The sequence below is a fragment of the Cryptomeria japonica genome, chromosome 2 (genome assembly GCF_030272615.1).
Source record: "Cryptomeria japonica chromosome 2, Sugi_1.0, whole genome shotgun sequence".
Taxonomy (NCBI): Eukaryota; Viridiplantae; Streptophyta; class Pinopsida; order Cupressales; family Cupressaceae; genus Cryptomeria; species Cryptomeria japonica.
Genome location: NC_081406.1, coordinates 59,143,973 through 59,170,683, shown reverse-complemented (window position 1 = coordinate 59,170,683; position 26,711 = coordinate 59,143,973). Strand labels below are relative to the sequence as shown.

At 35.5% G+C, this 26,711-nt stretch overlaps 1 protein-coding gene across 1 annotated transcript in view; it reads left to right on the top strand.

Annotated features, from left to right (window-relative positions):
- LOC131060513 (E3 ubiquitin-protein ligase IPI1) overlaps window positions 1-19,251 on the top strand; it is a 137,386-nt gene extending 118,135 nt beyond the window's left edge. The window contains exons 4-6 of the mRNA XM_057993755.2: window positions 17,420-17,442; window positions 17,638-18,046; window positions 18,177-19,251. Of these exons, the coding sequence (XP_057849738.1) occupies window positions 17,420-17,442; window positions 17,638-18,046; window positions 18,177-18,726 (982 nt within the window). The 3' untranslated portion in view covers window positions 18,727-19,251. The remainder of the gene's footprint in view (window positions 1-17,419; window positions 17,443-17,637; window positions 18,047-18,176) is intronic.
- Window positions 19,252-26,711: the final 7,460 nt, after the last annotated feature.

Here is a 26,711-nt window from a genome sequence, read left to right as displayed (position 1 = left end):
TGCCATAGCATAATCTCGGAGGGAATTTGTTGTTTCATAAAAAGCGCCCTGGTCCTTCAGTGAGGGACAGGAGCACTTTTGAGTCCATTGCATGAATTCTTGATCACATTAATCTTCAAACTATCCTCCAGGCGTAGAATATCACATTTCACTCCATCTTGAGCCTTGGTAATAAAAATATCATTTCAAAATGCAAGGTAAATGGTCATATTTGGAAATTGCGCCCTGGTCCCTTGGTGAGGGATAGGAGCACTTTTGCCGATTGTCGTCAAAATTTGCAACTCTTGCATCTTAATTCCACTTAAAGGCATTTTAAACACTTTTTCAAACTTGTGCCTTGGCCTCAATTTGTCCAAAATTGGTGAGAAAGGCTAGATAACATGTTAAGTGCTCTGGTCCTTTAGTGAGGGACAGGAGCACTTTTTCAACTTCAAGCTTATCCGGCCTTTGCTAGCTTCCCAAATTATCTTCAATGGGCTAATCATGTCCTCTTCCATTCATTTCAATCACAAACTTGCCTTGTCTTTACAGGAAATTTACACTTTTTTGGAAAATCGCTCTGGTCCCTTGGAGAGGGACGGGAGCACTTTTTGGAAAATCGCTCTGGTCCCTTGGAGAGGGATGGGAGCACTTTGTGCATCTTGGTGTATTTCTTTGTTCTTTTAAACCTTTAATCGCGTCCAAGGCATAAAACATCCTTCGTCCTTCCCATCCAAGTCAAGTTTTGCCATAAAATATCAAACAAAGAGGAGAAACTTGAAAAAGTGGCATGGTCCTTTAGTGAGGGACGGGAGCACTTTTTGTCATTTGGGTTGATTTACTCCTTTGTAGACTACTTAAATTATATTCAATGGACAAAACATGCTTCCCTTAACCTCTTCAAATCATAAAATCACCTTAACCTTGCAAAGATAGTGAAAATTTGAAATTCAGTGCTCCGGTCCTTCAGCGAGGGACAGGAGCACTTTTTGCCCTCTTAGCCAAATTGTCTCACTTTTCGTCTCGAAATTCCTTTGCTAGGGAAGATTTCATCTTACTTCATGCTATGAATAGAAGTTAATGTCCAATAAAGGTCTAAAATTGTGCGTATAAAGAAAAGTGCTCTGGTCCTTCAGTGAGGGACGGGAGCACTTTTTACCTTCTAGGCAAAAACTTCATCATTTCATTGTTTTCAATCAAGTTTGGATGCTTTATCATGTTCATTTCGTCCTCCACCATGCCTTTGATGTCTCAATTTAACCAAACAAGGTCAAGGATGGCTCCAATAAGTCTTTTCGCCTTTGTCCTTCAGTGAGGGACGGGAGCACTTTGCCTTGGTCCCTTGGAGAGGGACAGGAGCACTTTTTCCTTTAACCTTCAAAATTCACCATTTTTGTGCGTTCAAAATCTTTAGAAGTATCAAGTCATGTCCAATTATCAATCCGGAAGACCCTGCACAAAACGAAATAGAAAAGTCAGTGACAAATATGCATAAAATAACATTTGTGCTCTGGTCCCTTGGAGAGGGACGGGAGCACTTTTGTCCTTTCTGGCTAAAATATTCAAAATTTAGGTCTCCAATCATTGCACAAGGCAGAATTAGGTCATCTTCAAGGCCAGGAATCAGTTAGCAAGCCCTCGCAAAACAAGAAATTGCACTTAGAATGAAATTCGCCCTGGGCCTCCAGTGAAGGACAGGAGCACTTTCTCTGTTTCAGGCATCATCTTGCCTCCGAAAATTGATCAAAATTTACCTAGGCAAGAATATACAATTTCATCTTCAAAATGCTAACACTTAGACAAAATTTGAATTTTACCCCAAAAAATTCCCGAATCTAGACCTAACCTCGGACATATCTGACTTCCTGACAGACTCACCTTATCGACTCAATCTCAATCCTCGGGAGGACGCTTAATAACTTTCAAAATTTGACTGGACTCAGCTTGAAAAATATCCAAAAGAAACCTTCTAAGGTTTAGCCCTAGCCCAGACAGACAACTCACTCATTCAAAACCCTAAAAGCAGAGAGAAGAACAAGCAAAACAAAAGCGAAAAGAGGGGGTCCCCATTTTAAATGGGGCGATGTGTGAAAACGTCACAACAAACATAAACTAGGATTCTTTAGGTGGGATATCATTGTAAGGATTTCTTCGAACTTATCTAGGAGATATACTATTGTCCTCCCTTCTTCACCCTAGTACCAATATGTTATGTCTTTGTTGTGTTGTGCATCACGCATCAAGCCATCTCCATTATAATTTTGTTTCTCTCAACCATCCCATTTCATAGAGGGATGTATGAGGCTTTCCATTGTTTCCAAATACCTTGCATTTCATAACAGTTTTGTCTTGTTTATAGAAGTGAGATCACCATAATTATTATACCTTAACATTGTGACCTCCTAGCTTTCTAATCCAAAACCATTTTTTTTACAATTTTTTAAAGGTCGCGAGGCAGTAAGACTTTAAAAAAAGTTATACCTACATTTTTTTGGTGAAATTGCCAACTAATAGTTGAAAGTACCTCACACTAAGAAATGATGATGATTTTTAGGATGTTTCAAATAAGCATGGATGAATGAAATCTAAAGCCCCTTTGCACTTGATGGGCCTACAATGGGAGACGACATTCATTTTTGTTTCCTAGCCAAACACCATAGCCATATCATTTTACAAATAGATAGATGGCAATTTGTAAATCTACTTGTTTTTCTTAGTTCGATGAAAGATTGAAGATTGAAATGTTCATATCTCTCATGCAACAAAATGTTATTGTTGTCTCCCACAGCTAATAGATGCAAATTAAAAATGATAGAATCAACTAACTTATACAAACCACCTTCCCCAATGTCTAGGGTGATAATTTTGTCCTACTCGATTTTAGTCATAATACACGTTTTCCACAGAAATTTGCAACAATGTTGGCATTTTCTATAAGTTGATTGATAGACAATAGATTTTTGTTCACATTTGGAAAAGCTAGCGTTCCTAAAAAAAGAATTGTATTGCATCTCTAAGAACAATCCAAAGTTCCCTCATCCTTTCTACTACGTGTGTTCTGCCATCACTCAAAGAAATGCTATTTTTAGAATGAGGATTAACAATAAAATTGACATACCAATCTCTGCAGCTTAGTTGCTAGTTTGGGTATGCTTCTAGGCTCCTGTTTGTTGATACAACCATTTTTTTCTCTAGAGAGAGAGAGAGAGAATCCCAAAAAATAAAAAAATATAGAAAGGAGAGATACTGAAATTTGACAAAATATTTTCAAGATGATGCAAATAAAGTAATAATATAATTTTAAATTAAAGATTATAAAGTCTAGCACTTAATAACAAAATACTTTGTGTGCATTTAAAATCTTTCCTTCATATTGCAAGTCCAGGTGAGATTGTGATTGAAAACTAATGATAAAATGTGATAAACAAAGAAAATGTTTTATCCTCTACTTGCAGTTATGCCCACATATTTATTATTAATATGACCCCCAAATACTTGTTTTGTCACACACGTACGATGCATATCTCCCCATAGAGAGAAAAGATGAGACTATGAAGCCCCCCCACATGGAAGTAGCCCCTCTGCCAATGATGAGTGCCTCAAAAGATAAAAAATCACTACCTACGAACAATATTTGTACCCTTGGAAAGAATCTATTGGTGAATCTAGAAGCCATTCCTAGAATTTGGATGAGTAAGGAATCCATATCCAAATTTGTGTCTCTAAATGCAAATTTAGTGGCCTCATATTGAATAAATATGTCTCCTCCAAAATAAGAACTAAATGCCCAATCAAAGAAGTGGAATGAGGAGAGGCAAATATGTGAACTGCATCTAGAAACATTGAAGATGTGATGACATCACTGCTATCTAAGAGGTAATGTATGTTCTCTAATGTGTCCTCAAGATCTGCAATGTGAGACTCCACAAACAAATATGATATGTTTAATAATTAGGAATCCCAAATTGTTATATCTAGAAGATGATGAATGCTTGCTACTTTGAATTAACATGAGCCATGGATGTAGCAATAGTAGTCTAATTAGGAGCAACATAAGATGACAGGATCTTGATAGGAGAAGAAAAAGCAAGAGAAGTCTATGTCATTAGAACATGCAAGACTTGCAATATATTCAAGCTCCTCTAATGTATCATAATCAAAGGATATATTGTTAGCATTGTCAAGGGGAACGAGACAATATGTAGCAGAATCATCTAGGAATGGGGAGATATGTGGGTCGTCAAGGAAGAACAAATTATTTTTAGCAGGGATTAGAGGAAGAACAAATTATTTTTAGGAGGGATTAGAGGAAGATCAATTTTTTTTGCAGCAGGATTTGAAGGAAGAACTCATTTTTTTAGCAGGGATTGAAGAAGCAGCTGCAAAAGAGATTGAATCTAGGCCATCATTGGTAGTGGGACCGCAATTTCTTCAAAGAGGTAAGTCATTTATCCTTTTATTTTATTTTTTCAAAGCTTGAAGCATGAAATGTCTGATTTTTTTTTCTTTTCAGTTTTTAATTTAAAATTGTATTAAATCTCAAAAAAACATGAGCAGCAATGAGGATGATAGCAGTAGTGACAATGAAGTGGAATAAATTGAAACAAATACAATGCAAGTATTGAGGATGGAAGTGGACAGTGAACAAATCCATTTCAATGACCTTCAAAAGTCTTGGGAAAATATGCAAAGGGCCCTTCTAACAAAAAAAAACCTCTTTTCCAACTTGTTGTAACTGTGGATAAGAAAGAAAGAATATTAGGGGGAAGCAGGGTTTGGTTCTATCACATATGCAAGGAGTTTAGAGGCAGCTACACAAGGTTATGGTCTCATTTTTTTGGTTGTTACAAGCCATGGAGTTAAAGTTTGTCCCCAAAAAAAGAGAATGAGAAGATAGAGGCCCATAGATTGCACATGGAGGCGAACTTGAGGTCTCAAGGTGGTACAATGTTGACACATTCTTTTGTAAGTGCACGATCATCTATGACTATACCATCCATGGTCGTTAGTAGTGAAATTGCCACAAGAGAAAAGAGGAAGATTATTGGTGGTGAGAAGCCAGTGATAGTTGAAGCTATGTTCAATGTCCAAGCATGAGACGCAACAGTCTTCCATTTCCAAATCCATTTTCACTAATGCCATCCAATTTCATGTGGCATATTCCTCTTATTTCAAACAAATGATCAAAGATGTGGCGTCTATGGGTCCCTCATTTGTACCCCAAGGAGATCATAAGCTACACACTACCCTCCTAGACAAAGAGTATTCCAAGGTTAGTTTATTAATGGAGAATATGAGCAAACTTGGATCAGGACAGGTTCTATTGTATGGATGGGTAGACTGATAATAGACATCGCTACTCATGAATAACATAGTCACATGCCTTGCTGACTCTTATTTTTTCAGATCTGTGGATTGTTCAAGCAAGCACAAGGATGCCAGACTTCAATTTAGCATTATCAGAGTTGCCATAGAGGTGGGCCCTCAAATGTTGTGCAAGTGGTCATTGATTCAGCATGTGTGTGCAAATTGGTTGGTTTGATGTTGGAGGGTACTTACAAGAACATCTTTTGGACCCCATGTTGTGTTCATGCATTGAAAAACATAGGGAAAATAGATTAGGTGAAGCTAGTGGTGGCATAAGATAGAGACATTCAAATGCTCATTTGCAACCACCACACCTTGCTCTCTTCAAGACATTTTCAAAAAAAGAGTTCCTCAAACCTGTTGAGACAAGATATGCCAGTTACTTCATTTTGTTAGAGAGGATGCTTGAGCTGCATGAACCTCTACAATTGATGATGGTAAATTCAAAGTGGAGTAGATGGCCTAATTCAAGCTTTATTGAAGGAAAAGCCATCAAACAGAAGATCTTTGATGATGATTGGTGGTCCATTGTGAGGTAAGACGTAGCTGATTTTATTATTAAATTGTTGTTTTTCATATTGAATTTCTAATTTTAATATTTTAATTTTTATTGTTCAATGTTTCAACTTTCAAAGTTGCTAACATGTCAATTAATTATTTTGAATATTTTGTTTACATTTTGCAGATATGTTTGTTCTTTCATCACACTTATTGTAGTGTCATTAGATATGCTGAGACACTCTCCTAGTATTGGAGAGATATATGAGACATTTGATAGCATGCTTGGAAAGTTGGAATAATAAAGCGAACAATTTTGGCTAAGGATCCTACTTGGGATTATATAAGCAACATATTAAGCCCATTGTGATGTGGAGGTGGAACACAAAGAACACCCCACTTCATATGGGAGCCTTTGCTTAAATCCCAAATGGTATGCACAAGGGATGGAAGGTTGCCTCCATGTGATGATGAAGAGGTTTTAGATGGGCTAATGTGGGCCTTTGATAAGATGTATTCAAAGGAGTCTTCAATACTTCGCACACAATTCCTTGACTTCGCAAATCTTTGTGGTCTGACATTCAGTAGACCACTTGTGAGGTTGGACAGAGCTACATTAGCTCAAACTAACCCTATTGGATGGTGGACATGGCACAAGAAGGATACACCACAATTGAAGATGCTTGCCAGTCGCCTCCTTTCACAGGTTATCAGTTCCACGACTGTAAAGAGGAATCAGTCCACATATGGCTTTATCCACTCCATCAAGAGGAATAGATTTACCTCTAGACAAGCAGAGAAGCTAGTGGCTGTGCATAGTGCTCTTTGACTTTAGGATTGTCAAACTCCAAAATATCTCTAGACTCCAACTTTAGAGTGGGATGTTTTTCCCAAAGGTGTAGGTGAGGTTGATGAGGAGGCACCAAATGGAATCGTTGGGATTTCATTGGATGAGGTGGACCATCACAGTCACAATGACTCAAATGAGGACTCCAATTTTGATGTAGTGTTTGTAAAAGATGTTCAATTTACATTCAATATGCAAGTTATATTCTATTTTATATTATCTTGTTCTATGTATTATTGATTAAAATATAATTTTGACTATCTTCTTTTGTATGGCAGGTGAGGAGCATTTATTATTTTCTATGTCCTATCTCACGAATGCCACTCAATATAAGTATATAACAAATGGGGTACGATCAAGCAATGCCTTGATCGGTCATGACCGATCAAGACATTACTTGATCGTGCCTCTTTGTTAATACAAACAAATGCATGTACATCGTTAATACCAATCGGTGTGTAAATATTTTAACGACCGATGATTATCGGTGTTTACACAATACTTAACAGCCGATGATTATCGGTGTTTGCACAATACTAACAGCCGATAGTTATCGACATGTTAGCCTTAGCAACCGATAACTATCGGTTATCATGCCACCCTATATATTGAAGCATATACAACCCGATATTTAATCGGTGTTTTGATTAATCATAATATTTATTATCAATTATGTTAGTCGATATAAATCGGAATGCAAGATTTAGTAATCGATGAACATAAACAAAAGATATAGTATGATTATCAATGCTAAGTGTTTGATTGAACTGAATGGGTTATTTATATGCAAATGTAGAATGGCTATCAAAGAGGAATTAATTGCTTGAAGGTTTTATCATAGTTATTGATATGATAAACGATTGAATGAGAGACTTCATTTATCTCTCATTCAATCATTTATCTTACCGAAGCTATCATGCATTAACGGTGTTGAGAGATGCAGATTAGGGGCAGCATTGTACTTTGTTCTTTTGTATTTTCATATCGTAATTCAAAGTGCAACTATATGGTAGCAATGTAGCCTTTGGGCATTTTGATATAAGTTTATAGTTTGCATGCTATTTTTTTATATCACATGCATAGTGACAATGAATTCTGAAAGCATTTGAATTAAGGTTTGAGTTTTGATAATTTGTTTGATCTTTACCCTCGTGTGAACTCCCAATTCAACACAAATGTTATATGTTAAGGTTCTATAATGTATATATGCATGCTTTAGCAATGATTTCATATGAATATTTAAAATTCCCCTATATATTTTATATTTTCCCTATTTTTTAATTAGCTATCGCCTTAGCCACTCCCTGGCTGTTCCAAAAATGCGTCGAAAAATTGGGGGCTCATAAATGCATCCCCTCCTCTCGAAAATTCATGACCATTAATCAAACATGGATTACTTATCTCTTTGTTTATTAGTCTTCCTCGCAATCCAACAATTGTTCATTCCTGATTCTTTGCACTTGAAGATTTAGGACTCATTTGATGGTTGCTCTTTGATACACATACTTTTAGTTGTTGTGTTCATCTGACATAACCAGGATCTGTGAGATGTTGAGCCCATATGCCACCCACAGGACACTCAACAGTATCAATGTGGCATCGATCTTCCTCAATAATCTTCCCAGCCATGCATTTAAATGAAGACCCTTCTCTGCAAATCTGTACATGCTATGGAAAGAGAGCATCGAATTGGTTTTGTCTACAGTAAGACCATCACTTCTCATGTCGCTCTCTAATTGGCAAATATATGAGTATTGTTTCCAATGTTGTGGCGCTAGCGCTAAACAACATTAAAGATAAACCTTAATGCCCAATTCAATAGATGGAACTACTAATCACGAAAACTTGCTAAGTGATTCGACACATAGACAATCCATCAGATTTATGTCAAATCGAGATCTTGTCGCCTCCCTTGAACTTTCGTTGTTGATCAATTTTTATTTTTATTTTTTATTATTATTTCGGCAATTTGCTCTAGTTTCATAAAGACATTTGTGACTGCATCTTGTCTACGTGTAATTGCATCGTCCAAAGGTGTCTGTTTCCGGTCATCTTGAACGTCTACTGTAGCTCCCTTCTCAAAAACAATGAAACGTATTTGCGTGACCCTGTCGAGAAAACAAGATGAAGAGAAGTCTCTCCATCTTCATATTTGTTTGGAGTATTTATCAACTGTTTTCCTCCATCGCATTCTTCCAACAAAAAATCCTGCAATTTTTATAATAGCGTTATCTTCAATACACCTTACAACATCTAGGGTTGTCAATGCATTATCTATTAAATAGACTGATCCAACCCGAGCTCCGTAATCCAATAAACTCATTACTGCCAATATAACATGTCCTGCCTTCTTTTCCAACCGTCTAGGAGCATGGCCACCGGCGACAACGATTAGAAGCTTGTTTAGAAGATCATAATTTCCGATCTGGTTGTTGCTCTTCCACATTGCATTGCTTTGCAGTGTTTGCTTGGAACATGGAAGATCATCTCTCCCGCATTTTGACGCTACATACTCTATCATCTTTGTAGTGCAACTTTATCCGTAACTGTGTTCACGGGGTGTGTGTACTATGTCATCGCCTCTGCAAAAACAGCCTGCGATAATATCCATCAACTTATGTTTCATTACTCTATGAATGTGATAGACCTCTTCATGCGGCATGTTTGAACCCATCCTCGTACAAAAAGACACTTGACAAGATAATCTTGTCTCATAGTAGGAATGCCCGACAATTGATCATACAATCGTTGTTGTCTGATGATAACAAGGCATTGCGAACAAGTGTTCATCCAGAGTGCTTTGGTTACTCCTGTGATCTTATGGACAGTTAGAGACACATATCCGCCATCAAACTTTGACTTGCAACCTTCCTTATTGCCTTGTTCGATTCACATAGAATCACTCTCTGGTGATTCCACAAAGAACTTGTCCCTTAATGTGCAAACTGCAGTTGATTCCCTGAGAGTAGAGTCGATCTCCTTTAATATCCAGATTGCATTAGAATAGGCAATTGGGATATCCAAATCACCACGCTCAAAGAAGTTCCGACCTAGACGAGGAGTTGTTTGATTGCTTCAACAAATCTGATGGGGCTACCCATTAGAAGAATTTTGATGTTGAATATATGCTTGTTTGAATTTTCCACAAAATTGAACAGCCTCAGGTTTGATTTAACCTGGCTCTGATACCATGTAAAAGATGTTCAATTTACATTCAATATGCAAGTTATATTCTATTTTATATTATCTTGTTCTATGTATTGCTGATTAAAATATAATTCTGACTATATCTTCTTTTGTATGGCAGGTGAGAGGAGCATTTATTATTTTCTATGTCCTATCTCACGAATGCCACTCAATATAAGTATATAACAAATGGGGTATGATCAAGCAATGCCTTGATCGGTCATGACCGATCAAGACATTACTTGATCATGCCTCTTTGTTAATACAAACAAATGCATGTTCATTGTTAATACCAATCGGTGTGTGAATATTTTAACAACCGATGATTATCGGTGTTTACACAATACTTAATAGCCGATGATTATCGGTGTTTGCACAATACTAACAGCCGATAGTTATCAGCATGTTAGCCTTAGCAATCGATAACTATCGGTGTAGGCTTAACAACCAATAACTATCGGTTATCATGCCACCCGATATGTTGAAGCATATACAACCCGATATTTAATCGGTGTTTTGATTAATCATAATATTTATTATCAATTATGTTAGTTGATATAAATCGGAATGCAAGATTTAGTAATCGATGAACATAAACAAAAGATATAGTATGATTATCAATGTTAAGTGTTTGATTGAACTGAATGGGTTATTTATATGCAAATGTAGAATGGCTATCAAAGAGGAATTAATTGCTTGAAGGTTTTATCATAGTTATCGATATGATAAATGATTGAATGAGAGACTTCATTCAATCATTTATCTTACTGAAGCTATCATGCATTAACGGTGTTGAGAGATGCAGATTAGGGGCAGCATTGTACTTTGTTCTTTTGTATTTTCATATCGTAATTCAAAGTGCAACTATATGGTAGCAATGTAGCCTTTGGGCATTTTGATATAAGTTTATAGTTTGCACGCTATTGTTTTATATCACATGCATAGTGACAATGAATTCTGAAAGCATTTGAATTAAGGTTTGAGTTTTGATAATTTGTTTGATCTTTACCCTCGTGTGAACTCCCAATTCAACACAAATGTTATATGTTAAGGTTCTATAATGTATATATGCATGCTTTAGCAATGATTTCATATGAATATTTAAAATTCCCCTATATATTTTATATTTTCCCTATTTTTTAATTAGCTATCGCCTTAGCCACTCCGTGGCTGTTCCAAAAAATGCCTCGAAAAATTGGGGACTCATAAATGCATCCCCTCCTCTCGAAAATTCGAGGTAACATAGGTATAAAGGTTATAGATGTAGAACACATAGTATCATGATTAACATAAATTAATCCTGCAACATGATCAATATTATTACCCCATGCTAATTTTCTTTCATGTGTGTTTGGTTCAAGTATGAGTTCATAAAGATTAAGCCACTTGAGATGTGGTAGGATGTCATTTTGCCAAGACTTATAATTTTCCTTATTTAGGATTACCAAATAAGGATGAATAGAAAAATTCATAATACTTACCTTACATAATAAAATCAAAGACAATAATCCCAATACATAGCCACAGGCTGAAATGAAGTCATCTTATGAAAAGAAAAAACTTTTCTAGGTGCCAAGCAATTCAAGTAATTAACTAGAATGAAATTTTTCAACAAATTGAATAAAAGATATTTGGGACAGATTTTGGAAAAAATGTATGGATGGCTATGAAGAGCTTGTCAATACCTTTCCAATTTTCGAAGAACTGTAAAAATTGGAGAAACTAGCAAATATATATGAGTTTGGAAGCCAAGAAGGCTAATCAGGTTTCAACAGGCAATAAAATTAACCAATAGAAAAATTTGAAAAAATATCAGCACCATTGGAAATTACTCGAAACTAGCTTTTTGACAACTCTTCATTTTTTAAAATCTGATACCATATGCTCAAGTTATGGGCACAATAAATAACGGGTACTTTATGGCAAATTGTTTGAGGTAGGTGGTTGTTGGATGATAGGCCAATTGAGTGGAGCCTAGGTAGTTATGGAGTGGTGGTGATTGGGTGGAATCCCTAATGGTGGTGAACTTGTGGTTGTGATGTGGGTTTGGGTGGCTTAATAGGACTCTTAAGCCCCTTGGTGAAGAAGAGGCTAGGGGCTACCCTTTGCATATGATCGTGGGTCTTGGTAAAACTTCTTGGCCAAATTCTCAGTGTTGGATTTTCCAAAAGTGTTGACTGCCAAGTGAATTAAAATTCCATTGTCAAAATTAAACACTCCTCAAGATTTGATCCGTTGCTAAAATTAATTTTGCCACCAATTTGGAAACATTGTTGCTCTTAAAACTTTTTTGTTGGATTTTGGTGCACAGGCTGCATTGATTATATAAATGATTGGATTTTTTTGACACTTATAATAACTAAATAAGTTTGCTTCGATTTTTTAGACTTTGATTTTGGTGTTTGGAGAAGCAAACTTAGGGTTTTGATGCCTTCTAGACGCAATGGTGATGTCGATTTTTCTCCAAGGTGCACCATTTGAATGCTCAAGGTCAAATCTCTCAAATAATTGGATAATGTTGGAGTTGATGATTAAGCTTCCACCACACCCCAAGTATAACTTGCAATTAAAACACCCTATTACAAAAGAAAAAAGTAATTGATTGTTATGAATCGTGAGATTTCATTAAGCAAAAAGATAATTGATAGAATATACAATGATAAATTCTTGATATAAGGATAAAGATGAAACCCTAGGTGAGTATATAATTAGATCATTTCAAGTTTTCTAATCCTATGACTTGTGACAAAAAAACACATGACCTAAGTAAGCTTAAGCATGCTAGTGTGAGTTGTACCTGATAAAAATTAATTAGATGATATTTTTTTTCACACCAACAAACTCTGCCCTTTTAAAAAGTTTGATACTTGTTTTTGAGACTTTACCACAAATCATTAATGGAAGTGGCATTTTGAGGAAACAAGGCCTATTTATGATCATTATTAAAATCTAAAAGATTTGAAGACATTATGGTTTTGTATTGAGGATTATAATACTAGAATTCATATATTCAACAATGGTGAGTACTTTGTGGCTCCAAGATTTCAAACATTAAAGTTTTGATCTGTCAATTTTCTGGCTTTGAGAAGAATAAGATCTTGAATATTTTCCATGACTCTCCAACACAGAGTTCACAGTATAACTTCCATACCGTGATAAATATTGCAGGCTAATTATAATGGATCAAGTTTCAGTAGAGAAAAAAAGTTTAATAACAGCAGAATATTAGACAGTTCAAAAAATATTTATACATATTTAAAGCACAAAAAAAATTGTCTGTACTATTCTATACTATTTTGTACAACTTGAAATATCATGCCATAGCTTGTCAATTACAGATTTAATAAAGAATAATTGATGTACCGGAACATTCAAATAATCAACTGGACATGAAAGAGCAAGATCAAGCCACACAAGAATGGAAATCACAAAGATTTACCTTGGAATAACTGAATTCTAGGAGAAAACTCCCATAAAAGTGAAGTCTAATGTCCTCCTTATTTGTTATCCTTATTCCAAGAACAGTCTTTGGCCTCTTGAGCACAGGACAAGCAAGAACATACGATGATCTGTCCCTAGTTTTAGTCACCGACTCTCATACTTCCGTTTCGTTCCTGTTAAATCCTACTTATAATCAGAACTGCACACTGTAAAGTTATTTCAATTTCAATTAAAGAACAAGTTATGAACTATGTATGCTATAAATGTATATGAGGAATTATGTTGAAGTCTAATAATTCTGATTTTATCTGCAGGTCTGAAAGAGAGAGATCATTTTATGTTTTCTATGTCTCCTCCAAATGAATTCAATTGGTATATATATCATTTAGGCAACCGGTCAATTGGTGTATTGACCGGTCATGCCTTTTAGGCATGACCGATCAATGCACCCATTGATCGGTGCCTTTGTAATTATACTATTAACACAAGGCTGTTTATCGGTTCAAAACCTCGATAGCATATTGTAATATAATATAATGATTGATCAAGATAATGAATCGGTTCATGTAAACACCGATAATTCAAAATGCACGATGTATGTAATCCAACTGGTGCAGTTGTTAACCACTGTTAATTCCAAATGAAGCGGTGTATGTATTAAGCCCGATAACAAATATGCCCGATGATTAAGCCCGATAACAGATGTGGATTGGTGCCAATAGTTATGCACCCGATAGCAAGTATGTATCGGCTAATAACCCGATAACTTATAGCATTTAATATGCTAAGCAATGTTTGTAAAATCCGATAATCATATGCAATATAAGTTTAGACATGAAGCATGTAAATAACAGAACAAGGAAGGTTAGAAATATCTTATCTTGCATAAGCTACCATGCATTAACACACACTCTAGTTGAAAATTCAATCTATAAATAACTTGGATGCTTCCTCTATTTTTCTAAATGCTTATTTTGGATCTACAATGCTATGCTTGTACAAGCTCCAGCAAATGGTGAAAAGACACAATAAAGAGGAAAAATGCAGAATTTGGAATGCTACAGGCCACTTTTTGATACTGGACAAAACCACTGCTTACAGCAGACCGATGGCATTGCAATTGCCCTGATAGTTGCAAAATTGCTACTTTTTGGAACTAGCAGGTTGTGTAATTGCACTTGTCAAGGATCATCCAAAATTGGATCAGAAAATGAGATGTCGCACAACTTAATGATGAAGGTTGAAAAAAAAACTTTGGTGCCAACCAAAGTTTAATAGTCCTACATAGGCTTCCTCTCAAAAAGTTATGGCTTGCAGAAGATGGAGGACAACGAGCATTGAAGGAGAGGTTTCGCAACTGACATGATGATCACAAAATCACAGGTATGATGAAAGCAATTGTTTTGTCATGCATCAGCGAAATAGTCTGTGGTATTCAAAATTCCTCATTCGGCCTCTATCTTGTATCTTTCCAACTTCTGGTTGAGCTTGAAATGTATAAATAACTATTGTAAATGCAAAATATGCATTGAAAGAGAATCCCAAGAAATGTATGGGTGATAGAAGATTGAAGAATCCAGTCCTTGAGTGAGCATTGAGTAGGCAAGTGAGTAGGCTGTAGTAGAATAGAGAGGGAAGTGTAAAAGTTAGTGATTGATCGTTTAGGTGCAGAATACTGAATGTTCTTGTTTGTTGTATACCCAAGAGGCTTAAGATTGTAATCAGAATAATGATGATGGATGAGGTCATTAGTCTCATTCTTGCTGGAATGTTTCTCCCAAAATTTGGGTTTCTCCAGGGTATTCCTTTGTCTCCATATTTTTTTGCTTGTTGTTGCCTTCATGTTCAGATGTTTGTTTGAATGTGTTCCAATTCTTAATCCATAATTGGTGAAGCTTCAGAATGGAATATCCATCCTAGTTTATGGATCACCTTGATAAAAAATTGCAGATTTATTACAACATGGGGATTTTTACAAATTTTTTGCTCAATAACTGTAGAATATTAGACAAATTTTAAAGATTTAAACATATTTGAAGCACAGAAAATGTAACTCAGTCTACACTATTCTAGACTATTTCCATACAGCTTGATGTTCGTTCTCTGTACAGCCTGTTGTGTGCTGATTTATGATTTCTGCCCTTGGAATGCACAGTAATTTTTACCTCATTTAAACAGACCTTCAGTCAGCCTTCTTTTGGCAGTAATTTTATAGATTTTACAGAGTTACCCTTCCTACCTTTGGCCTTCAAATAGGCCCCTTGACAGCAATTTGATAGTCTCTAATTTGATGACAATCAGCAATTTGATTGTCCCAGTGAAGATTGACTTTCACAGAAACAACAATTTGATTCCTTTGGACAGCAAGATGGTTATTTAACAGTTATCTTCAATTTGAAATTTTGACAGTATCTTAGGATAGCAACAATGATTTGATCACTTTTGAGAGCGAATCCCTGATTTGACCTCTTTGGACAATGACGCCCTTATTTGGTAGTCCCTCTGGACAGTGCCTTTCACAGCAACAATAGTTTGATCCCTCATCCCTTTGAACAGTGATTTTATGCACAACAGATTTGATATCGATTTCTCCAGTCTCCCTTTAATCTTTGTTCTGTTGGATTGGTTTAACATACCATCTCTTAGAGCTTCCTCACATTGATGCCAAATGTTGGTAAGAATAAATGCATGGAGTTTGAGAGATTTGGATGGCACACATTTCAATGAATGTATACTTATTTTTATTATTGTATAGGGAGGTTACATTGGTGATTGTAGCTGACATTGTCAGTTATGTTTTAAACATAACAAATGTGGTGTTTTTACTTTACATAAGCAATAAATTCCTGCAAGAACAGTTTAGTCTAATCTTATGTCTAACATCACATTATATCCAATAGACCTTGCTTGACAATTGAGCTTTTGTTCCAGTTTGCCAATTTTCCTGCTTTCCCTCCTTTTCAGCCTTACCTTCATTTGCAAAACAATATCATTGCCCAACTCTGTGAGCATTTGGTGCAGAGTCACAATGGGAGATAATAATTGACCACCTTCTTTGTCATGTAGTGTAGAAAGACATAAATGATGACATTCACAATTGAATGTATTTTCATGCAATGAATCAGAATTAATGTGACTGCATTAGTACCCATTTGCTCGACTATCTCAAGTGGACCATAGTAAAAGTTGTTTAATTCCATAACTACCCTAGGAGTATATTTGTCTGAGTAAAAGTCATACGTTGTCTCACAACCTCAAACATGTTGATTCGAAAAATAATATTAGGCTCGCATTTCTAACCTACTAATCGGCAATAGGGCCTGTATGCTTTGCACTATAAAATAATGTGTCTCCATCTGTTCTATACATTAATCAGCAATAGAGCTCTAAATAGGGATTCTTTAAAGGAGGAGCTCTGCAGGGTCCACAAGACCCAAACATTATTGCAAGACGGCTGCATGGCCAAAAGCATATTAGTACATCAATTAAGTTAAATACATGTATCAATATTTTTGCTGATGGTCTTTTTGATAATCTGGATTAGAAGGAAGAAAAGCCTCAACGCAAGTCATGCATGGCAGGTGTTTTCCTCTGAAAAATATCAATAGTTCAACTTGTCATGGTCATTTTTGAATATGCTTGAAGTAGGATTGATGAATTTAAAGGAAGTTAGCATTCCGAATTACAATACTGGCTCATGTGTGTTTGGCGAGATAGGGCACCGGCATGCAAACAAGATGTCTGAGCAGCTTTCAGAATGCTATATTTTATAGAGTAAATGCCTAAATTGCTCGCATCTGCAGAAGTTTCATAACACACTACCTGCACCACAAGCTTTTCCAATCTGGGAGCTTTATTTTGGGTACACGTGTCAGTGGTTATTGCGAATGTAAATGTACTAGAAATTATAAGTTTACTCCAAGACAAAATCAAATATTTCCACTTGTTGAGGATTTTGCTCCACCGTATGTCTAAAAAATTTGGGCCTTGGTACTTATGGTAACATGCAAGCTTGTGCTACTTAAATCTTTGCTCTCTTTTGAAAATTCTACCCTTTTCCACTGCTGCTTGATAGTGACATTTTTTCATCTGTTCTTGCAGGGATGCTGAGCCTCCATCCAGCTGTAAGTTCCACAAACTCATTAGAATCTGTCAAATCAAGCATTTCATTCCCATTCAATAGTATTGCATAGCCTCTTGTGTTCGTGATTAGATGAATTCTATTAGAGGAAATACTCTACATTAAGAGTTGTTTTGATTACTAGTATTTTTTGTTGGCAAGATTTTCTTTAACCTGTAGCCACCTTTTTGCTCTGCAGATCCTGATCTGATAGTTAATTTTTTGTATGGTGAGCATTCAAATGCTTCAAATGGGGCTCATTTATGCCCATATCTTGCTGTCCATGGTATTTCTCGTGCAAGGCAAATGCCAGTTGCCATAAATAATGTGGGGTCCTCTAACACCTCTGGTGACCCAGGTTCCCATCACCGAAATGGTGCATCAACAATTGGTGACACGTTTAGTTCCCACACATTTTCTGCTTCTGAAGCACATCATCGTAATTGGCATGCTTCTAATGCATTTCCTAGTAACAACAATATGCCTAGTACCGAGGATCCAGCATTACCTACATTGTTGTCACATGATAGGCTTGGACTACCCAGGATGGACTCTGAACGCCTTCAAAGAACAGGGTCTTCTATGCCTTCTGGTTATGCTGTTCGTGGGTATGTACTTTTTATTGTTTCAGAAAATTCTTGTGTATTATTTTCATTAGTTTTTGGTAGTTAAAAACTTTAATGACAGCAATATTTATTTGTCTTCTAGCATTAGAATCATTTATTCTACGTTTTTTAGGTTTTATCCCCGGGCAATCCATGGTAGACCTCCTCCAACGGTGACAAATGAATTTGTTCATTCTCATAGTCATATCCAAGGCCCTGGAGGTGGTCAACTTTATCATCCTCCATCTTCTGTCTCATCCATGTATGGTGGTTTGGGCCATGGTAGAAGATCAAGGCCAAGGGATCCACTGGTTTCATCAAGGAGAGTAATTCAAAATATACCAGCAGAGCAAGCACGAGTCCAAGGGGCTTCGGCCTACCCTATGAGCAGAAATCAAGAGGCAGATAGCGTAGGTTGGCATCAAAATAACCCTTTCTATGGATGGCAGAGAGAAGGATTTCCTCCAGTCCCGTGGGTCCCTGTTGATCAGGATTCACAGCGGTGGGGTTGGTTTCATCCTGGTCAGAACCCTCAGAATATGCCAACTGAATCTACAAATAGAAATTATCACCGTCACAGTTATTTTAGTGCTGATGGAGGTCCACAGGTGCGGCCTGGTATCCCATCAGAGAATCCTTATCAGCGCCATGCCTGCCCAAGGTTCCCCCCTTCATTCCCATGAAGTAGAGTCCCGTGGTTAGTTGCATTTGGAGTTAGCAAGTAAATAATTTCCTTAAGCATTAAACTATTTTTTGATATTTTTCTCTCCAACTTTCAACTTTGTATATTTTTTGGATTCTGTGATTCAAAATGACAGGCAATCCTTTTAGTCTTGATTTGAATTGGAGAATTCTCTGCACTGGCTTGAAAAGCCGGGGAATACGCATACTTGATTTTGTAAATTCTTTCCTTGAAAATTACTTTGGTCAAAGGGACTCGCTCATTGAATTTGAGAGTAGATTGGTTCCAAGTTATGGTAACATTTTCCTGAAAAAACAAGCTGGAAAACCAAGCATCACAACTGATGATTTAATTACTAGTTTTCTGGCCTGAGTGATTATGTAATAACTCAATTTGCTTCTATTGTTATGTGTTATTACACTGTCGTACTTTACAATCTGCCATCTGATTTCTCTTTTAAGTTGGCATTTTATTTTCTGAAAACAGTGGCACTGTGTTTTCTTGTAAATGCGAAAGGTTTTGTGGATATCCTACTGTTTCTCTTGTGGGTAGATTGGGAAATAGCAATATCGTCGGCAATTCTTGCTTGCATTTCTAGTTGTTTAAGGATGCAAAAGTTAAACATATCAAATTAATTCTCATTGTTTTTAAATTGATCACATTTTTTCTAACCGTTAAGGATGCAAAAGTTAAACATATCAAATTAATTCTCATTGTTTTTAAATTGATCACATTTTTCTTCCCATCGGTTAGACATTTATGGATGGTTTTATGTTTCAAGATAAACACTTAATCACTAGGTCAACATGGCTTTATTATCAATTTAGTATTTGTATGGTTTTTTCCATGCAAATGATGCCCTTTTTCCGTGTATAGTTCTGATTGGTTCTTTTTCTTAGTATAAGCTGTCTATTTATCGAGATTCTAGTGAGCTGTTCACAGCCGTGTGCATGTGCATGTCCTTGTTAGAGGAGGTACAGAAATATGCTCCATAAATATACATGCTCACTTCCAATTTTCAGATGACATTATAATGACAACAGCTGATAACATATCCTGGTTTTAGCGGGACATCTCTGCGTATCATCCATCAATTCCCTTGTCGGAATTAGCTTACATGGCAAAGGACCATTTGTATGACGTACTTTTCAGTCATATTTTAAATAAAAGTTACAATTATATTAAATCAAGAGAGGGCCAAAAAGCTATTTCACGGTAAGAAAACTCGAAAACAAGGTAACCAACCTGAGAGATAATGACACACTCCCCGTTTAGGGGTTCTTGTCAAACAAATTGCATTCGAACTAGTATATTTGTATAGCTTTTTTAAGAAACTAATCTTTAAACACAATCTTTGTAAACATATAGTTTCTGTGGGAGCTGTCTATACAGGCACCAAAAAGGAGCCTGATAAGACAGTTTTTCCTATTTAATAATTAAATTTAAAATTTAACTATAATTGTACTGTGCTTTTTAATTTAATTATTAAATAAATAAAAATGTCTAATCAGGCCCCCTTTTGATGTCTGCAAAGTCTATGCAGGCATAAAAGGGGAGCTTGATAAGATATATTTTGTTTTTTAATTTAATTATTAAATAGAAAAAAAATTGAATCGGGCTCCCTTTTGATGCCTATATAGACAATTTGTCTATGCAGGCATCAAAAGAGAGCTGATTAAAAATAATTTTTTCTTAATAATTAATTAAAAAACTCAATACAGTTATAATCAAAATTTTAATTTAATTATTAAATTGGAAAAACTGTCTTATCAGACTCTTTTTGGTGCCTACATAGACAGCTCCTCCTTTAGGTATGTTGTAGAGTGTGAAGTGACACATAGAAACCTAAAGACATTCACAACTTAGAACTTTCATTACATAGGTAAAAGTTGGTCTAGCACAAACAATCTAATGCATTAGACTTCCAACATGAGATGTGTCCAATATTCTTTCTTGGAACACTATTGTTTAGACAACTACAACGGGAATAATTGGCATACTAACATCCTTCCATTCTAAAATTTTGCAATATGGGCTCATATATGAAATATTGTTAAAGTTGGTTACTCTTTAATTAACCTGTTTGCTTTGTAGTCGATACATAAAAGTGTGTTCACCTTTGAATATATTCTACCTAATTAAAAATTAGGTTTATTCTTATATGAACTATGGTTTTGTTAATGGATGAAAAAAAATCTAAAACAATTAAAAACACAGTAATGTATTTCAGAAAATGAACATAGAAACAACCTAGATAAATGTAGAATTTTAAAAAGTTCGAAAAGCTACATTTAGTATAGATGCCCATTAGATATGCGGATGACAATTCAATTGCTCTAGTGTCCAAGTATGTTTTGCTCCATAAACATAATCAATATTGATAGTAGATAGAAAATTTGTTACAATGACAATAGAAAACATGCATTGCAATACTAGAATATGATAATAGAATCAATTAAGCAATATCCAAGGCTATATATATTACACCAAATAAAAGAAATGATTTATGAATCAATCTAGCAACAATAAAACAATAGTTATAAAAAAGAAACCTTGCAATGATTAAATCACCAATGGCACTCGTAGTTGGGATAGAGAAATAGGAGGTAACTATTGGGTAGCTTATCAAATGGTCAGACCTATTTGGCCTTTTGACTCCCACAATTAGTCATAGAATACAATTAGAAAACAAAAGTGTTTATGAAATGAACACTTAACAAATCAAGTCTATAGAGATGTTGATTGAATCCTACAAGCTTAGAATAGAGAGTGCATATACCACATTACGAGTAATCCACAGAGAGAGTCGTAAACATGTCGTAGTGGTGCTCAAGTTCCATAATTACAAAAGAACCTAGAGAGAGTCAGAGAGATGTAATCATGTTAAAGAACCAAGTGTCACACCCTTAAAATATCAAATAACTTAAATAATAAAATAGATTACAATTGTGATTAATCTATAAAGTCAAATGCTTTAAAATCCAATTTAGGAAAAATCTCAACAAGAACCTAGTTGACTAAGGTTGTAACTTATTTCATCTAAATTAATGTTGACATTATCAACCTTAATTTTAGTAAACCATTATTTTACATTATTGTGCACATATTCAACTAGCTATTTCTCTAAGTATTTTGAATGCAAGCCTTCCACATTGGATTAAACTATGGAAGTAAAAATTTTAAATATCTAAAGGGGTTACATTCTTAGCTATGGGTCAAACATTTTTTAAGACATTCTACCTCCTTGCTATATTGTTTGTAATGTATGACTCAATAAGGATTCGATTTGAAGAGGTAGGTGTAAAATATTTTGGATGATTTAATTTTAGAATATAGAAAATGTTTCAAATGGTTTGTATGACAAATTTAGAGTTGCATGAAGTTATGACTAGAAAGTTTTAAAACATAGTGACCCTAGTTATGCTTGAAAGAGAAAACAAAACAAGGATTGGATGTTGAAAGTGATCATTTATCTTATATGTGTTGCATGACAATAATAGTAATGATAAATAAAATAAGTGCAATCTAATGAATCAAAGTAGGGTGGAAGTGTAGTGCATTCTATGTGTTAAACTTTAAGTGAAGAGAAGTTGATAGTCAGAACTATGATTGTATATGGATTAGTTACAAGTTAACAAATACAAATGAGTAAAATTAGAAAGAACCTTGTTTTAGTAATTGAAATATTTATCACTTGCTTTTGTGGTAAGATGTGGCGCATCACAAAGATTATATGTGTCGCGGCATGCGAAAAACCAATAAATACCGTGTTCATGCCTCAAGTGTGCGATACAAGGTGTCAAACTTGTGATAAGGGTGAGGGTGAGGTGATATTTATGTGTACCCTTTGTGACATTCATATGTGAATATATTAAAATGTTAAAGTTGGAATGGTTTTATACATCTATTGATAGATAATTCTAGTCATGTGTTGTTTTATGTTGGTGTTTTTTCCTAGTGTCAACCATTGCACTTGGAGGAAGGCTCACTAGTGTAACTAGGGGTTGAGAGACAAAGGCCCATCCATTGGAATATTATGATTTTACATGGATGTTTGTCCATGATCTAGATAAAGGACCTATATCAATAAATTATGTTTTTCCATGGATGTCAACCCTAATCTACTCCACTTCATAGTAGGACCAGTTAGTTTATAGTGAAAACCTATTCCTTGATATTTATAGTTGTTTATGTTAAATTTTGATCCTATTTGTAAACCCTAACTAATATCCAACCACCAACATAGATCTACAGACTAATTCAACACATCAATAGAGAACAATCATGCATGCAAATAACATAGAATAAATAAAGCTATACCTTCACATTCATGATAAGCTTGTCTCCATTGTTCACCTATCCTCCATGATCTTGTATTTGATACGATTTTGCACAAAATAGTAAATGTAAGGTTAGGAAAACTTTCACATGCAAAGTAGGCTTGTCTCTATTGTTCTCCAATACTCCATGATCTTGTATTTAATATGGTTGCTCTCAAATTTGTGTTGTACTTGCACAAGAGCTCAAAGAAGAATGGATGTGGTTGTGAAGTATGCTAGAATGATTTTGACAAAATGTAAGTATGCTTGAATAAAAGATGACGAAATGAGAGAAGGAAGTCTCTTTTATAGAGAACATCCTATAAACGGAGAGTTTGGATTAAGAGGTTAAAGGATGAATGGCCATTATCACATAGATGAAAGAGAGTTGAATAGGATTAAAAGGTTAAAAGATGAAATGAAGGGCTAGGATTAAAGAGTGGGTATTTAGGGAGACGTGTCGTCATGTGGATAAAAAGAGAAAGCTAAAGGAATTAATTAAATAAATAAAAGTTTTTACTTAATAAATAGAAGAAAGGGCTAGATAAATTAAATAAATTAAATATTTATTTAGTTTAAGACAGGAGAGATGGGATTAAATCAATAATATATATCTATTTAAATAGAAAGAAGAGGCTTAGTGAATTAATTAAATAAATTAAAATGTATTTAATTAATTTTTTTTAGGTGTATACAATACACAATGAGTTTAAAATGGACCTTAGTGTGTCAGAGAATTGGATTTGATTTTATTTGAAATATAAACATTGGAAATTCATTGATATGGCTATTAAAGATAATTTTATTTTTGGTTATTTGACATCATCATGGTCCTACTAGTATATTTGACACTACCAGCAGTTGTGGGTGGGGTGATAGGAGGATTAGTCTGAGAGCCAAATTAGAGATTGCCCAGTGGAGACAACTATATGAGGTAGTGGTGCCTGCAAGTCATAGAATAGGCATCTTTCAACAGACTTCTTTATGGGAGGTCTCAACAATAGAGGACAAAGAACAAGATAGTCATGGGGCCACCACGGGTACCATAAGGAGTAGTAGGGTTTGTAGGGGGGAACCACCTCTACCAGCAGGGACAAGAGGGGCAGGGCCATCGGGAGCTCAAATACCTTTGAGATATGTTGGTTCTTAGGGTGGAAGTTCATTATAGCTCCATCCAGTCCTTATGTATCAACTTTTGTATGATATGTAGACATCTTATGGAACATTGATTTTAGGGCTCCTAGTAGCCATTTTGTGATATATGACATCATTGTATCTGACACCTTTTTTTATTATATATATGAGATGACATCATTCCTTGCGGCGATTATATGCATGTGTTCTTTATGTGATGCTCTGATGATGTTCTATATGATGTTATATGATTCTATGATTCATATGATCTATGTTATTGATTATGCATTGTGTGCTATGCTATGTAGTCAGGATTTATGTTATGATCCTATGATGAGATGCATTTTATGATATGATTGTATATGATGATTCTATATGCTTTGTATGACATATGATGTATTGTTGGAATCAAGGAACACTAAGAGGGGGGGTGAATCAGTGTTCTGCAATCTTTAACTTTATTTAACTGTTCATTCAACCACTTAATGCATATGAACAAAAGAAAAATGCAAGAACATAAAGCAAATAACCACAACACCATAACACCAAGATTTTTGTATGTGGAAACTCGGTTAAGGGAAAAACCACAACGGGGATGAACCCATAATATAAATATACTCTACAGAAGTATAGAAATATTACGAAGGGGAATGCACATGCATTCAGACACACTGCCTAGATCTCATTGCTCAAACAAAGAAAGCTCACTGCCTAAAAATATATTACAATAGATTACTGAAGCATATGAACTAAAAAGAAGCATCTACAAATGCCTAATGATAGTTTCGGTGAAGCACACTAAGCACATTTTACACACTTATCTCATTCTGCTTTGTTTCACTATTCTATCAACAATCTATAGCATAGATCTCTATCCCGTGCACGTGAAATTGTGCACAATTGATCACACCTCCCCTTTTCATGCTCAAAACGATCAATTACATCGATCTTATATATCCGCAACATGAAATCTTATCCATCGCTATTCTACTCAAGAACACTTAAAATATTTACCAAACGTGCACACACTGTCGGCAAAATCTGATCTTAAATGCTTATATAGACCAAAAAGAATTGTCCACACGCTTCTCAAATGCCAACCAAACATCCTTAATCATAAAAAAAATCACCAAAGTTGCTCCATCAAGTCCACACAACAATCAACTACCCAAGGCAGCTATACTGTACTGTTCAACCCAAAAATCAGTACACGAATCTTCTAAGTCGCACAACAATCATCATTGGAGGCTTACATTTTGGAATAAGATGTTCCAGATGTCCAACTACCTTCCCTTATATCCGCAACACAAAATACTCAACATAAATGAAATGCTAACCAAAACACTGAGCTCTGCTAGATACTTTGTTCTAGCTTGCCGGACTTAACCAAATCTTCATTCTGACTTCTGGTATAAGCAAATCACTTATTGTGGATGGAATCACTAACTTGGGTTGCCATCAATGAAAACATTGGATGAGCTATGCAGTGTCGCTTGCCAACAATCTCCCCCTTTGGCATTGATGGCAACACTTAGTGAAAAATGAATAAGTGTTGGAATTAGTAGCCAACATATGTAAACACTGCAAAACTTAAAAATTAAAAAACTCTAGAACTCCCCTTGAGATGAATATAACATTTTTCACTGCCCTATACTCCCCCTTTGACATCAATGGCAAAGTCAGGGATTGACATGCCAAAAATTCACATAACTCTATACAGACCGCATATGTACAAACATACTTTACTAACTTACATAAGCTTAAAGATATCTACAAAAATATTCTTTAAAGAGCTCAAATGACTGTCCTAACTTTCTTGAGATACTCCAAAACTGAGATTAGACCACTGAAAAGGAATGCATGCATCTTTGTTGATTGAAGATCTGAAGGTTCATTTGAAGCTATGTCATCCTGAGCTTCCTTCAAAGCATTGAGCATTGTGTCCAGCTTAGGAGTAATTAGGCTCCGAAGCTCACAAACTCTGCCAATGATCTTCTCCTTATCATGACTTAAGCTCTTGATTTTGTCAAGCAAAGATATGACCTAAGCTTCTTAACTGGCTATAAAAGTGGTCAAGGGATCAAAAGACTGAGAAATACTTGCTAACTGCGTCTTATTTTCTTTGATCTGCTTCTCAATGTCCTCAATAAATTTAGAAAATGATGGACAAGATTTGTAGACATTGCCTCCTTCAGATTAGGAATCTTGAATGATTTTCACACGTGTCTAACAAACCTCTATCATGAGCAATCGTCCTTTTCAATTCATCGAATCTCTTTGCATCAAACTCATTCCGGACCCTAATCTCTGTTGACTTCTCTAAGGACTCAAAATGAGTACTTACTGAATTAATGAGACTCTTTAGTTGTCTAGAGGGAGAATTTGATGTGTCCTTGATATATGTGGGCATCATCTTCTCTAGAACACCGGAAGCAAGACTTAGCAGCTCATTGTCCTCTATGTGAGACTTCAAGATCTCCTCTCTTGCCTTAGCCTGCGCAAATGATGCAAGCTTCAATTTTTGAATAGGGGA